The sequence below is a fragment of the Labeo rohita genome, chromosome 11 (genome assembly GCF_022985175.1).
Source record: "Labeo rohita strain BAU-BD-2019 chromosome 11, IGBB_LRoh.1.0, whole genome shotgun sequence".
Lineage (NCBI taxonomy): Eukaryota > Metazoa > Chordata > Actinopteri > Cypriniformes > Cyprinidae > Labeo > Labeo rohita.
In genome coordinates, this window is record NC_066879.1 from 21,539,747 (window position 1) to 21,553,890 (window position 14,144).

Sequence of the window (14,144 nt, forward strand, 5' to 3'; positions counted from 1 at the left end):
ACAAAACAAAATATATCCACTCAATGACCTTGTCAACAGGGTTAGCGTACAAGTAATAAAATGCAAACTAGACTTACCCATTGCTTGCCTTGTGGTCTAATTTTGCACTCCCAGCTTCAGGTTGGATAACCGGAGCAGCGACTACTAGTTTAGTTGAAGGCTTCCTTATTGGCGTGACTGGTCGTGGGATCCTGCTGTGCCACTCACTTCGGTACTTTTCCTCAGCTTCCCTCTTGAGCTTAATGATGGAATCATCAGATTCATGAATGTCTTCCTCTGAGCCTGTAGTAGAAAGAGTCTCTGAAGGTCTCTTGGGCTCATCTCCAGAAGATAAAGAGGACGAAGTCCTGGAATTCAGTCTCATCCAGCGACCCTGGCGTTGTCGTTCCATGACTTGACGGGCCAAGTCTTGTTGTATGGCTCTTCTGCGCAGTCGCTCTTTGGTGGACAGGGATTGTTCAGATCCTGGGTCTTCTTCTGGGAGTAGGATAGGGATTCGACTTTTGCTTCTTGGTCGTGAGAGTTTAGAAACACTCTGAAGTATTGTGTTCTCCTCTTTTGGTTGCTTGTCCTGTTTGGATTCAGTTGATGAATCTTTATGGATAGGTTCCCTGGACTCCAAGGGTAGAGGAATCACAAGACCATCCTGTTTTTGGGTAGTCTCGTTTGGCAAAGACCCACCAAGAACACTGAGTACCTGAGGTCCTTCTGTAAGAGCTTGAGAGGTGACGTCATACCGGGCACATGCTACTTGTCCAACCTCTTGAGAAAAACCTGACTTGTCTTTTATCTTGTCTTCAACCTCCTCTGAAAGTTCAGGAACCTGTGCACCACTGGAAGACATGACATTCAGATGGGTTGTCTCTGCAATGTGTACAAAAGTCTGCTCCACTTTGGAGAACGGAGGTGATGCAATTGAGGCTGAGGCTACTTGAGTTGTTGAGATAGTTACCACTGGTTTAGATGTCTGTATGGATGGCTCCACACCAGTTGCATCTATAGGCCTCTCTGCCTGTTTTATCTCCTCCTCTAGTCGACCAACTTCATCCAACTGCTCATTTTGAGTGCCACCAGATGCCGCCACATCCACTTCAGTCCCATTTATAGCATTTGGAGACTTCTTTGTGTCTCCCGGTGAGAACAAAACAAGGGTCTTCGAGACGTCCTCTTGGTCAGGATCTACATCAGCCACCGAACCTGGTTCTTTTGGTTCCTTGTGTGGATCGTCAGCCACTAAAGTGGATGGAGCTCCATCTTGGCTACGTTCTGTGCTCTTTTCGCTTGCGCCACTGCTAGATTCACTCTTCGTGACATCGTCATCTCTGGGTCCCTCGTCTTGCGTCTCAGGTGGTGTGGCCGTGAAGGCCCGTCGCTGGTGTAGGCTTCCCGTAAGCATGACAGTGAGGAAGTCAGCTCTCTTCGCCTGCAGTTTAGGAAGGATATGGAACATCTCTTTCTCTGAAGATGGGGATTTAGTCCTGTAGTCAGTAGGTGACAATAAAGGCTCACTCGGGGTTTGGCCCTAAAAGATAGTATACAAAGGCAAAGATTATATTGATAAGGCAATATAAAAAAAATTGATTTTTGATTTTGATTCAGTGAGACCTTCCTGAAAAACCACAGCCATACTCAAGGCCAGATTTACTAAACAGGGCAAATTAGTGTATCCACAGATGGGAGGGGAAAATTCTACTTGTGATTTACTGACAGTTGACAACATTAATCATTTCCATAACGACCAGCGCAATCTACGCCCTACCACCTGCTTTAAGACCTGCTTTTTTGGGCGTTAAATAATGGTGCAAAAACCAGTAATTTGACAAGCGCAAATGTGAGTAAAATGCGTTGCGTGATTCATTATAATACTCTCCTCCCATAATTTTTTTTAAACTCCTACAAATACATATTCAATAAGGTCAAGTCCAAAAGTAACTCTGTCAATGCATTTTAGTAAATTTGGCCTTACTATATATGAGGAGTTTATACCATTGTTGCCAAGTCTACTTTAACACTGTTGCCGCTGGTAGTTTTTGATGTCCGCGGGTTGAAGCGACCCCAATAACGTCATATTCAGCCCCTGAAATGCGAATTCACCAGGGGAACCCCGACAACCCCGACAAAAAAAAATGCCCCCCCCAAACCCAATTGGGCTAGTTTTGGACTAGTTATGATTAGCAACTGGGTGAGTTTTGTTGTGAAAACCTGGCAACCCTGGTTTCAACTGACTTTTTCCTAACTATTTTATGGATAAAAATATTGCTATAAATTGTACAACTACACAACACAACAGTTTTTTTTCTCAAAGACTTTAATTTAGTTTAAATTGTACACAAGCTTTTCAAGATTGTCTAGATTACATACATAAAAAAGGCACAAAAATGTGTTAAAGAATTTTCCCTTTTACAGCAGCCAGTCGTATTTTGCTTTTTTTTTCAAGTGTATCCCAACATACAGGTTTTCTATACAATACATAGACTAAAACCAACCAGATAACATGCTTTTACGTATACAGGATTCTCTTTCTTAGATGTACATATATCCTGTTATTTAAAAAAAGTTTAAAATACATGCTTTACTTGGAAATATTACAAGCATACTGTACAGTGATATTGTGATAGAAAAGGTAATATGCTTATTGTACATCAATCTAACAGATCATAGCCCATTTACATTACATAGCAATACCAGGCCGTCATTGTAAATGAAAATCTCCATCTTACAGTAAGTGACGTGCCTGGTTACGTAAAAAGTAAAATAAAACCTTCTGCAACTTATTTTTTACACTTTACAGCACACTTTTAAATTAGCTGTTACTGTTGACACATAGTTGTTTTTAATTGCAAATATATTGAGTACATTAAATATCGACAACAGTCGGTGCTTGTATCAGCTCCTTTTAGAGCTTGTCTGTTGTTCTGTGTACATTGTTGCTTTTCAGCTATGTATTGGTACCAACATAACAGAGTTCATTGTAGTTCATGTGAAGCTTCTCACAGCATTTCACTCCCTGTGGGCAAGATTATGCTCCAAATGTCCTTGATCCATCACATTTCCCTACATACATTATATAGAATGACCCTGCAATCAACAAGATATCATACAACATGCACATTACAGCTATGGTACAGCATCTTCCTTCATATAAAAGGTGTTACTGTGACAAAGGCATTGTGTATAGGCATAAACTAAAACTTAGTAGACATAAGAGCAGTTCAGTGGGGTGTGACAGACTAAATTATTTTCTTTTTGGTATTTCAAAGCATCACATGCAGATGTTCAGGTAGAGAAACTTAAAGGCCTTAGAAAATTTTGTAAACAGTGTATATAAACTAAAAAAAAGCATTTTATGATGGTAGATTTTGAAAGCACAAAGATGGAAGAGAGACAATTCTTGTTCTCTCTACTGTGCTGTCACTGCTTTTATGGTTTAATGCAAATTTAATTAGTCAATTAAATATATCAAAGTTGCTCTGTTAATCACTTAGTATGCAAATCAATGATCAACATACAATTCATGGGAACATTAATGCATAACATAAGCCATAAAAAAATTCATTTGCTTTCATGGACCAACTTCATTTGTTAGTCATGCAAAAAACAAGGTTTTGAACTGCATTGTCTTTCCAGTACTTCCTGGTCAACAGACCTGGACAGTCTCAACGATATTTCATTGTCGTTTCTGTTAAATTACTGCTAAAAGCATTGATGTAAACCAGGCAGAAGCAGATGTGCAAAACAAGTGCAAGAGTTAGCAGCCTGTTTGGGTATATAAACAGTACATTCATGTGAGAAGCCATGACTGTGACAGTACCAGAAACATATTCAAAATTGATTTATTCATTTTTGAAATGCATCATTTCAGTTCGAATTCAATTTCAAATACTTGTTATTCACTCACTGAAGATGCACAATTAAGTAAATGTGATATAAAGGTGCTGAAAAACACTCTAAATTATTTGAGGTTTATGCTAGAGTGAACAAATAACAATTTTGGCATACACTTTTTGTGAAACGTTTAGATTTTATTCCTTTATTATCTTTCTAATATGCTTCTAAACATTTCATTTGCAAAAAAATATAATAAAATTAATAATAAAATAAGTCCGAGTAAAAGTAAATTACATTTTAAACAATTAGGCCCTGTTTACACCTGGTATTAACGTGTTTTCATCGATCCAATCACAAGTGGACAACGCTAAGTACAGGTGTAAACCGGGTGTAAAACATTTTGGGCTTGTCCATTTTCGACCACATCTAGAGGTGGTCAAAAATGCATTTGATCGGATTGCTTTCGAGGTGTAGATGTGCATGTGGTCGAATGCCAGGGTTGCCAGGTTTTCACAACAAAACCCGCCCAATTGCTACTCAAAACTAGTCCAAAAGTAGCCCAATGGCGTTTCAAGGGGGGTCCCCATTAAAAATCGCATTCTGAGGGGTAAAATATAAGTTTCTAGGCCGGATTCCCTGGGTAAAATTACCATTCCAGAGGCTAAATATCACACTATTGAGGTCGCTTCAACCCGCGGAGATGAAAAACAGCCCGCGGCAACAATGTTAAAGTATCCCAATTCCGTGGGAAAACCACAGACTTGGCAATGCATTCATACAGCTGCTAAACAGTGTTGTCAAGTCCACGGTTTTTCTGCGGAATTGGGCTACTTTTACACCGTTTACGCGGGTAGTTTTTGATGTCCACGGGTTGAAGCGACCCCAATAACGTCATACTTAGCCCCTGACATGCTAATTTTACCTACTAAATAAGGCCAAAAAACTTGTATTTTACCCCTCGGAACACCATTGGGCTACTTTTGGGCTAGTTTTCAGTATCAATTGTGCGGGTTTTGTTGTGAAAACCTGGCAACCATGTCATTCGACCACATGCGCATCTACACCACGAGAGCAAGCCGATTGAATGCGTTTTTGACCACCTCTGGATGTGGTCGAAAGTGGACAAGCTTAAAACATTTTACACCCCGTTTACACCTGTTACTTTACGTTGTCCACTTGTAACTGAATCGACTTTTAGACTGTTTACACAGGTAGTTTTTCATGTCTGCGGGTTGAAGCGACCCCAATAACATCATATTTAGCCCCTGAATTGCGAATTTACCAGGGGAACACAGACAAAAAAAATGTGTATTTTATCCCCCAGAACGCGATTTTCTACGGGGGTACCCCCCTCGAAACACGATTGGGCTAGTTTTGGCCTAGTTTTGAGCAGCAATTCGGAGGGTTTTGTTGTGAAAACCTGGCACCCCTGGCATTTGACCACATGCGTGTCTACACCCCGTTTACACCTGTTACTTTACGTTGTCCACTTGTAACTGAATCGACTTTTAGACTGTTTACGCAGGTAGTTTTTCATGTCTGTGGGTTGAAGCGACCCCAATAACGTCATATTTAGCCCCTGAAATGCAAATTTACCAGGGGTACGTCGACAAAAATTTTATGTCCCAGGATGCAATTTTGCATGTGGGATCCCCCTCAAAATGTGATTGGGCTAGTTTTGAGCAGCAATTGGGTGGGTTTTGTTGTGAAAACCTGGCAACCCTGCTGCTAAAGATCGCCTTCTCTCCGCCTACTGCCCTAATATTAACAGTTCAAAATCAAAAAAGATCGCAGTTTATCAGTGTTGCCAAGTCTGTGCTTTTCCCACACAATTTAGCTACTTTAGCACTGTTGCCATGGGTTGTTTTTCATGTCTGCGTGTTGAAGCGACCCCAATAATGTAAATTTAGCCCCTGAAATGCAAATGTAGCCAGGGGAACCCTACCAAAATACATGTATTTTACCACTCGGAATGCAATTTTTTCCTCACATTCACCCTCCTCTTGACATAATCTGGTCAGAAGTGGTCGAAAGTGGACAGAAGATATGGATTAAAACGGCAGGTGTAAACGGGTATCTGTCTCCATTGTCCACATGTGATCTGACCAACCAAAACGCATCTTAATAGCAAGTGTAAACAGCGTAAATGACCATTTCATCTGCTTTCCTGACATGAGGCAAGAATAATTAAATTATCCATATCCAGTCATACTCTTATATCATATTGCCAAAAGATCTCCGCCTGCTACCACAATAACACTGCAAGGGCCTTTTTCCTTTCAAGCCAGGTTGTTTAAAACAACCTTAGCCACCAAAATCCATTACTTGAAGACTATCCAACAAAGGTGCTATTTAATCACTAAATGTCTCCTATTTACATAATGTTTTCTAGAACATGCCCTTATTTTCAATTCTCCTTTTTAGAAGAAACCAAGGTGGACTTTACGAAAAACGACAAAAGCACACCACCTCTCGCACCTCGCAATTCAAACCCACTGCTAGCATCTTATTGCAATCAATCGCAAAGAAAACAGCTATGGCTCCTACTCTGTGTCTTTTTTAAAGTGCAATAGTGAGAAACAGTACTCAAAAGACCCTACAGCAGTCTCGCACACAAACTTTTGCTACTCAATAACATACGACACAAATCTGTGCATCCAACCCACTAACTAGGAGGTATTTGATGAGATTTAATGCTTACGTGGTGCATTCAAAGCTCTATGCACAGAAATATATGATTGAATGAGATATGGAAGCTTTTATCTACACACCTTCATAAACGAACAAAAGACGCTATTTGTTTTATAGGATTAGTTCACTTCCAGAACAAAAATTTACAGATAATGTACTCACCCCGTTGTCATCCAAGATGTTCATGTCTTTCTTTCTTCAGTGGTAAAGAAATTATGTTTCCTGAGGAAAACATTCCAGAATTTCTCTTCTTATAGTACACTTCAATGGTGCTCCCAAATTTGAACTTCCAAAATGTAGTTTAAATGCAGCTTCAAAGGGCTCTTATCTAGACCCCTTTTCCAAAAAATGTTTACAATTTAAATACTTTTTAACCTCAAACGCTCGTCTTGTCTAGTTCTTTGTGAACTCTTTTTTTCCGGTCATGGCAGTTAGGGTACATCTAAAAACTCCCATCTCAATTTCTCCTACATCGCTGTTTTACCTTTTTTTGTAAAGGGTGTTTGATCTGTGCACGTTCACTTTGTAAACTCTGGGTTGATACTTCTGCAGCAATCTAGGGCGATTTTGAAGTTGGAGAAGAAAATGAGATGGGAGTTTTTAGATGTACCCTAAATGTCATGACCAGAGTTCACACAGAGCTAGACAAGATGAGCGTTTGAGGTTAAAAATTGTATAAATTGTAATTTTTTACACAAAAAAACAAATGGTTTTGCTAGATAAGACCCTTCTTTCTCAGCTGGGATCATTTAGAGTCCTTTGAAGCAGCATTTAAACTGCATTTTGAAAGTTCAAATTTGGGGCACCATAGAAGTCCATTACATTTCAGAAGAGAAATCCTGAAATGTTTTCCTCAAAAATACAATTACGACTGAAGAAAGAAAGACATAAACATCTTGGATGACAAGGAGGTGAGTACATTATCTGTAAATTTTTGTTCTGAAAGTGAACTAATCTTTAATTTTTTTTTGCTTTTGCTTACTTTATGGCAATAATAATTTAAATCAGTGGCAGATAAATCAAAATCTTCCATTTCATGAACACGTCAAAACAGCCCATTCACTGATCTCAAATTTAGTTAGATAACCAGACTCCAGCATGCCACTCCATTGGTTATAAAAGCGTAGACATATTATTCCCTTTTAAACCTATTTAAAACACTTTCATTTAACTTGCATAACATCTCCTTTGTGAGGCAAAGCACCTTTAGAGCACAGAAAAATTACAATTTCTTTGTAAAACTGAAAGCCTGTGTATGTAAGGAACATTGTGTACTGTGAATGATGGCTTTGATAACCTAAATTAAATTTGGAAAAAAAAAAATTGAACAAAGAACAACAAAAATCATCAAAAAAGTTTTTTAAAAAAACTTTTTCATGTTTTTTTTGCATGGAAGACAATGAAGTAACTTGCATATTAAAGCCAGCGGGTCACTTTCAGAGTGACCACAGCTGCAATGCAGAAATGAGGTACTGTACACAAACACAACTGCAGATAATGAAGAGAGTTGACTAAAGCGTCTGTTCATAACAAGCAGCGTGTGTAAAAGCACGGCATTCCCTTTGACGCATCATTCTTACAGCCCTCTACAGTTTATTGCATCAGAAAAGACTACATCTTTCCTAAAAATAATTCATCGTCCTTTAACGGTGTATGAGAATAAACTACGTCAGCTGTCCTCAGCTGTTCTTGCTCATTAGTTTGGCCAGCATCTGCTGGATCTGCAATCGGGACACGTTGAGCATGGAGTGCCTGCTGCGCGGACTTCCAGGTGGTTGTAGGGGTGCGTGACGTCTCGAGCCCGAGCGGAGGTGGCCGTGAGCCGGGCTGCTTTCGGCCGAGCGGCTGCGCTGGATGAAGGATCCTCCGGCGTGAGGGTACTGCTCGGTCTCCAACGTAGAGGACGAGAAGACGTAGGATGCGAGACGTCGTAGTTGGTTGGAACGTGGACCCGAGTGCGGCCTGTCATCGTCCGTCTGAAATGAAACGAAAAAGAGCGTGTGTTGAAATTCACGAGCTCGATGGAGGATTTGTATTTGTAACATTTAAGGCATCTCCCCATTCGCATGCAGTGAGGAGAACGCCAAACACTCAGGAAAGAGAGGAACGGTCTCTCTTTACACAGACCTACAATGGGTTGCCTGGAAACAATTTTCACATTTTCACAAGAGACAAAGCTAAAAGGGATAGCTATGTTTTTTCTTTTTGGCTGGGCGGCCAACATTGAGAGCCTCTTTATTCCACAGAGGCTGTTGGTTTGATGCAGATCCACCTCTCAAAAATGTGCCATATGTGCGACAAAAGTACTTTAACCGTTTGCCGATCGGGATCGTCAGAAAAAAACATCGCCGTAAATGCGGACGACTTAAGAAAAATGACTCGTCAGGCATACGAACACAAACACACATGGATAAAAATGGGTAAATATGGATAAAATGATGACAGAACGGAAAGCAAATCAGAAAAAACAATGAGCAAGTTCATCAAACAGGTACAAAAGGGACTAGCCTAAACTGTGCTTACCGCAAACACCTCTTTCACTCTTCTTTTGTGGCTCCAGCGACAGCCTTGGTATTTTCTCCGTGGGTGAAATCAACGTGTCATACGTGATTTTGAGCCAAAGGCAGAGCAAAAAGCAGTGGGCAATTTAAAGGTGAAGACTGCTGGGAAAACGAGCATCCCCATCTGTTTTGATTTGAAGTTTTGGCGTTCATACAAAAGACACAATCCAGCAATCTCAGTTCAGCTTGAAAAGGCTGTGACTGTGTTTATAGCGCAACAAAGAGGCAAATTTTTCCAAAGATAATTTAGAAAATTGCCACAAATTATATACTTCTGCTATATTTCTTCTTGGCTAAATGAGAAGAATAAAACTGGCTGGCTTTTAAGATTAGCTGTTCTACTATATGCCATCTGGCTCACCCTAGTGGTAAAGAGCGGCTGAAATCTTTTCACACATCTTGTTTTGGACTATGAGGGATGACAAACATTCAAATATGAAAATGAATAAGGGTTAGTTTGCCCAAAAATGAAAATTAGCCCATTATTTACTCACCCTCCGGGCATCCTAGGTGTATATGACTTCCTCTTTTCAGACGAATCTAGTTAGAGGTATATTAAAAATTATCCTGGCATTTCCAAGTTTTAGAACTGGGTGGGGGTGTCTCTTCATCAGTCCAAAAAAAGTCCAATAAATGCATCCATCCATAATAAAAGGGGGTGAATAAAGGCCTCCTGTAGTGAATCGAAGCATTTTTGTAAGACTAATATCTATATTTAAAACATAATAATCACTTTAATCTAGCTTGTGCCAACTGGTCGTACAAGGAAGCCCTTCCAAGTGGATGACGTAGGATGTCGGAGTTTCGTGAAAACCAACTTGTGTCTACAGGAGCAGAGAAAGCAAAGTTTCCGTACTTTAGCAAAGGAAAACCAGTCACCTCTTGGCTTATATTGAAATCCTCCAACATTTTTCTTTACAAATCTTAGTTTTGTACATCTGATCATGATCGTTCGCGTTCGTCACTTCTGATCGCATATGTCATTTGTCTGGAGCCGCTTCTGTGTACGACCAGTTGGCGCAAGCTAGATTAAAGTGATTATTACGTTTAAATATGGATATTTTTCTTACAAAAATGCATCAATTCGCTACAGGAGGCCTTTGTTCAAACCCTGAAGCCGTTTATTATGGATGGATGCACTTTATTGGACTTGTTTTGGACTGATGAAGAGAAACACTCGCACATGCAATTCTGAAGCTTGAAAATGGCAGAATAATTTTTTATATAACTCTGATTGTATTCGTCTGAAAGAAGGAAGTCATATACACCTAGAATGCCTGGAGGGTAAGTAAATAATGGGCTAATTTTCATTTTTGGGTGAACTAACCCTTTAATATGAATTAGCGCAATTTTTAATGAGTGGTTTAGTGCTGAGCATTTAAAAAAAAGGCAAACCACAGTCAGAATTTAAGAAATTTGTAAAACACTCAGCAGTACACCTCTCTTTTTTTAACAGTGCAGTCAAACACACAAAGACAGTATTGAGTACTGAAGTAAAAAATAAAAAAACAAATTTTTTTTCTGAAGGACAAGATAGATGTAGCCCTAAATTACATTAGTACAGATCTTGTTTAGCCTCAGAGATCAAAAGCAAGTTGTTTTTGTTACTGTGAAAACTGTTGAAAACTCATCTAGTAATTTATCTGAAAAAAAAAAGAAAGAAATTTAGGCTATGTACACACTGCAGCTATTGAAAACATGGCTTTCACTCCTCTTCTGTTCTGTTCACACTGGGTTTGGTTATTTACAGGAGTGACACCTGAATTAAAACACTGAAATCACTTTTCAAATGTGACCCCTGAACCACAAAACCAGTTGTTAAGTAGTACAGGTATATTTGTAGCAATAGGGTCAAAATTATGGATTCTTCTTTTGATGCCAAAAAATCATTATGATTTTAAGTATAGATCATGTTCCATGAAGATTTCCTACCATAAATATATATAAAAATTGCATTGCTAAGAACTTCATTTGGACAACTTTACAGGTGATTTTCTCAATATTTTGATTATCTGCACCTTCAGATTCCAGATTTTCAATAGTTGTTCTATCCTAGCAAACCATACGTCAATGTAAAACTTATTTATTTAGCTTTTAGATGATGTGTAAATCTGAATTTCAAAAAATTGACCCTTATGACTGGTTTTGTGGTCCAGGGTCACAAATGTTAAAGGGACAGATCATCCAAAAATGAAAATTTAGTTATTATTTACTCACAAAGAAGGGTTTGGAATGAAATGAGTGTGAGAAAATAACAAAAATTTACATCTTATTATCATCAACTTTAAGCAACTGAAATTTTACTGAATCCATGTAGTGTGTATAGAACTAAACTGAACAGCTATGAGCATAAACAAAAAAATGGTGCCTCAGTGGACTATGGTTTCATAACAAACATCATATGACTTGTTTGAGTATTCATGTTTCCTGTCTACAGTCACAAGATGTAAAAATATCCCTGTGGTTATATACATGCTGCAAGGCTGAAAGACTCATTATTCTTTACATATGATAATGATAGCTTATTGAAATGCATTTGTACCTCGCAGATCTCTGCAGTGTGTACATGACCTTAGAGCAGTTTGAATATCCCCCTAGTTAGTGCTGAACTTCTGCATATCACAACAATTGTTCAAAATAGCAACCGTGAACAAAGAAGAATCATTATATTGTACCAAATCATGTAAAACCAAATGTTCGATGGTCGGAAAAGAAGAGATGAGGCATGAGTCTGTGTGTCAGACATAGTGAATTATAGAGAGAGCGACAGACGGAGAGGAGAAAGGGAGGAAGAAATAGGCACACACCCTGTAAAAAGTGAAGTGAGACAACAGCACTGCCCCATCAGCACTGGCTTTATATTCATTCAAAGTTATTTTTATCTTAAATGAGACGTTCACTTCCAGAACAAAAATGTACAGATAATTTACTACCCCCTTGTTATCCAGGATGCTCATGTCTTTCTTTTTTCAGTTGTAAAGAAATTAGGTTTTTTGAGGAAAACATTTCAGTAATTTTCTCCATATAGTGGACTTACATGGTGCCCTTGAGTTTGAACTTCCAAAATGCAGCTTCAAACGGCTCTAAATGATCCCAGCCGTGGAAGAAGGGACTTATCTAGCAAAACGATGTGTCATTTTCAAAACAAATTGACATTTTCTATGCTTTTTAACCTCAAATGCTCGTCTTGTCTAGCTCTGCGTGAACTCTGTGTATTCCGGGTCAATACAGTTAGGGTATGTCAAAAAACTCCCATCTCATTTTCTCCTCCAACTTCAAAATCATCCTGTATCGTTCGAGAAGTACCGATCCAGTGTTTACAAAGTGAACATGCAAGGAAGATCAAATGCCCTTTACAAAAAAAGGTGAAACAGCGATGTAGGACGATTTTGAAGTTGAAGGAGAAAATGAGATGGGAGTTTTTCAACATACTCTGTCTTTAACCCGGAATACACAGAGTTCACACAGAGCTAGACAAGAAGAGCATGAGGTTTAAAAGTATATAATTTTATTTTTTTTTTTTAGAAAAAATTTTTTGGTCGAAGCTGCATTTAAACTTTATTTTGAAAGTTCAAACTCACAAGCACCATTGAAATCCACTATAAAGAGAGAAATCCAGAAATGTTCCCCTTAACAAAAATTTCTTTACGACTGAAAAAAGAAAGACATGAACATTTGGGATGACAAGGGGGTGAGTAAGTCTGTAAATTTTTGTTCTGGAAGTGAACTTCTCCTTTAAGCTAAAGCAGTATTTTATGTTCACTCTTTGAACAAGTGGAAAGTTAACAAATTTCTGCTCATTCTTTCTATATGGTGGCTGAAAAAGTCAGGCACCACAATTGAAGGAGGATGGAAAGTGCTCCAAAGAAAATATTAAAATGTTGTTTTAATTTTACACAATGTAATACAAACATATACAGTATTAAAGTCCTGACACTACTGTTCAAAACATATGTTTTAGATATTTTTAGCAAGTTTCTTATGCTCACCAAGGCTGCATTTATTTAGTCAAAAATAGTAAAACTAATATTATAAATCATTGTTACAATTTAAAGTAAACGTTTAGGATTTGTTTTGTTTTTTTGATTTTTTTTTATTAACAGAAAATGTTTAACTGGTAATCTATTTTTTTTAAATGTATTAAATTAGTATTAAATTGCGCAAAATATAAAATATTTAAAGACGCATTAAAATATTTAAATATACACTACTAGTCAAAAGTTTTTGAACAGTAAGATTTTTAAAGTTTTTTACAGACATCTCTTCTGCTCACCAAGCCTGCATTTATTTGATCCAAAGTACAGCAAAAACAGTAATATTTTGAAATATTTTTACTATTTAAAATAACTGTTTTCTACTTGCATATATTTTAAAATGTAATTTATTCCTATGATTCCAAAGCTGAATTTTTAGAATCATTACTCCGAATCATTACTCCAGTCCCATGATCCTTCAGAAATCATTCTAATGTCCTGATTTGCTGCTTGAAAAAAAATAACAGCTGAGAATTTTTTTCAGGTTTCTTTAATAGAAAGTCCAGAAAAATAGCATTTATCCAAAATAGAAATCTTTTGTAACATTATATGTACAAATGTTATATCACCACTTTTGATCAACAACACTCTTTAAGAGCAAATCAGCATATTAGAATGATTTCTGAAGGATCATGTGACACTGAAGGCTGGAGTAATGATGCTGAAAATTTAGCTTTGATCATAGGAATAAATTACATTTCAAATATATTAAAAAGAAAGATTTTAAATAGTAAAATATATTTCTACCGCTTTTGCTGTACTTTGAATCAAATAAATGCAGGCTTAGAGAGCAGAAGAGACTTCTTTAAAAAAAAATTAAAAATCTTGCTGTTCAAAATCTTTTGACTGGTAGTGTATGTATATTAATAACTTTTTGAAAATGCATGTTACTGATCCGCAAGCAGAGAATTAACAGTATAGCAAGATTCAGTGTAAAATACAGAAACCACATTACAGTGTTCCCTCCATCTTATGTGACACTTCATTATATGTATATTATATATTATATATTATATATATATGATAAAAT

General features: G+C 37.7%; 1 protein-coding gene across 4 annotated transcripts in view; it reads right to left on the reverse strand.

The window, feature by feature from the left end:
- Positions 1 to 14,144, reverse strand: part of ttbk1a (tau tubulin kinase 1a) — a 43,972-nt gene that overhangs the window by 1,319 nt on the left and 28,509 nt on the right. For all 4 annotated transcript variants that reach the window (XM_051122766.1, XM_051122767.1, XM_051122765.1 and 1 more), the window contains one exon: positions 78 to 1,522. In XM_051122766.1, coding sequence (XP_050978723.1) covers positions 78 to 1,522 — 1,445 coding nt within the window. The remainder of the gene's footprint in view (positions 1 to 77; positions 1,523 to 14,144) is intronic.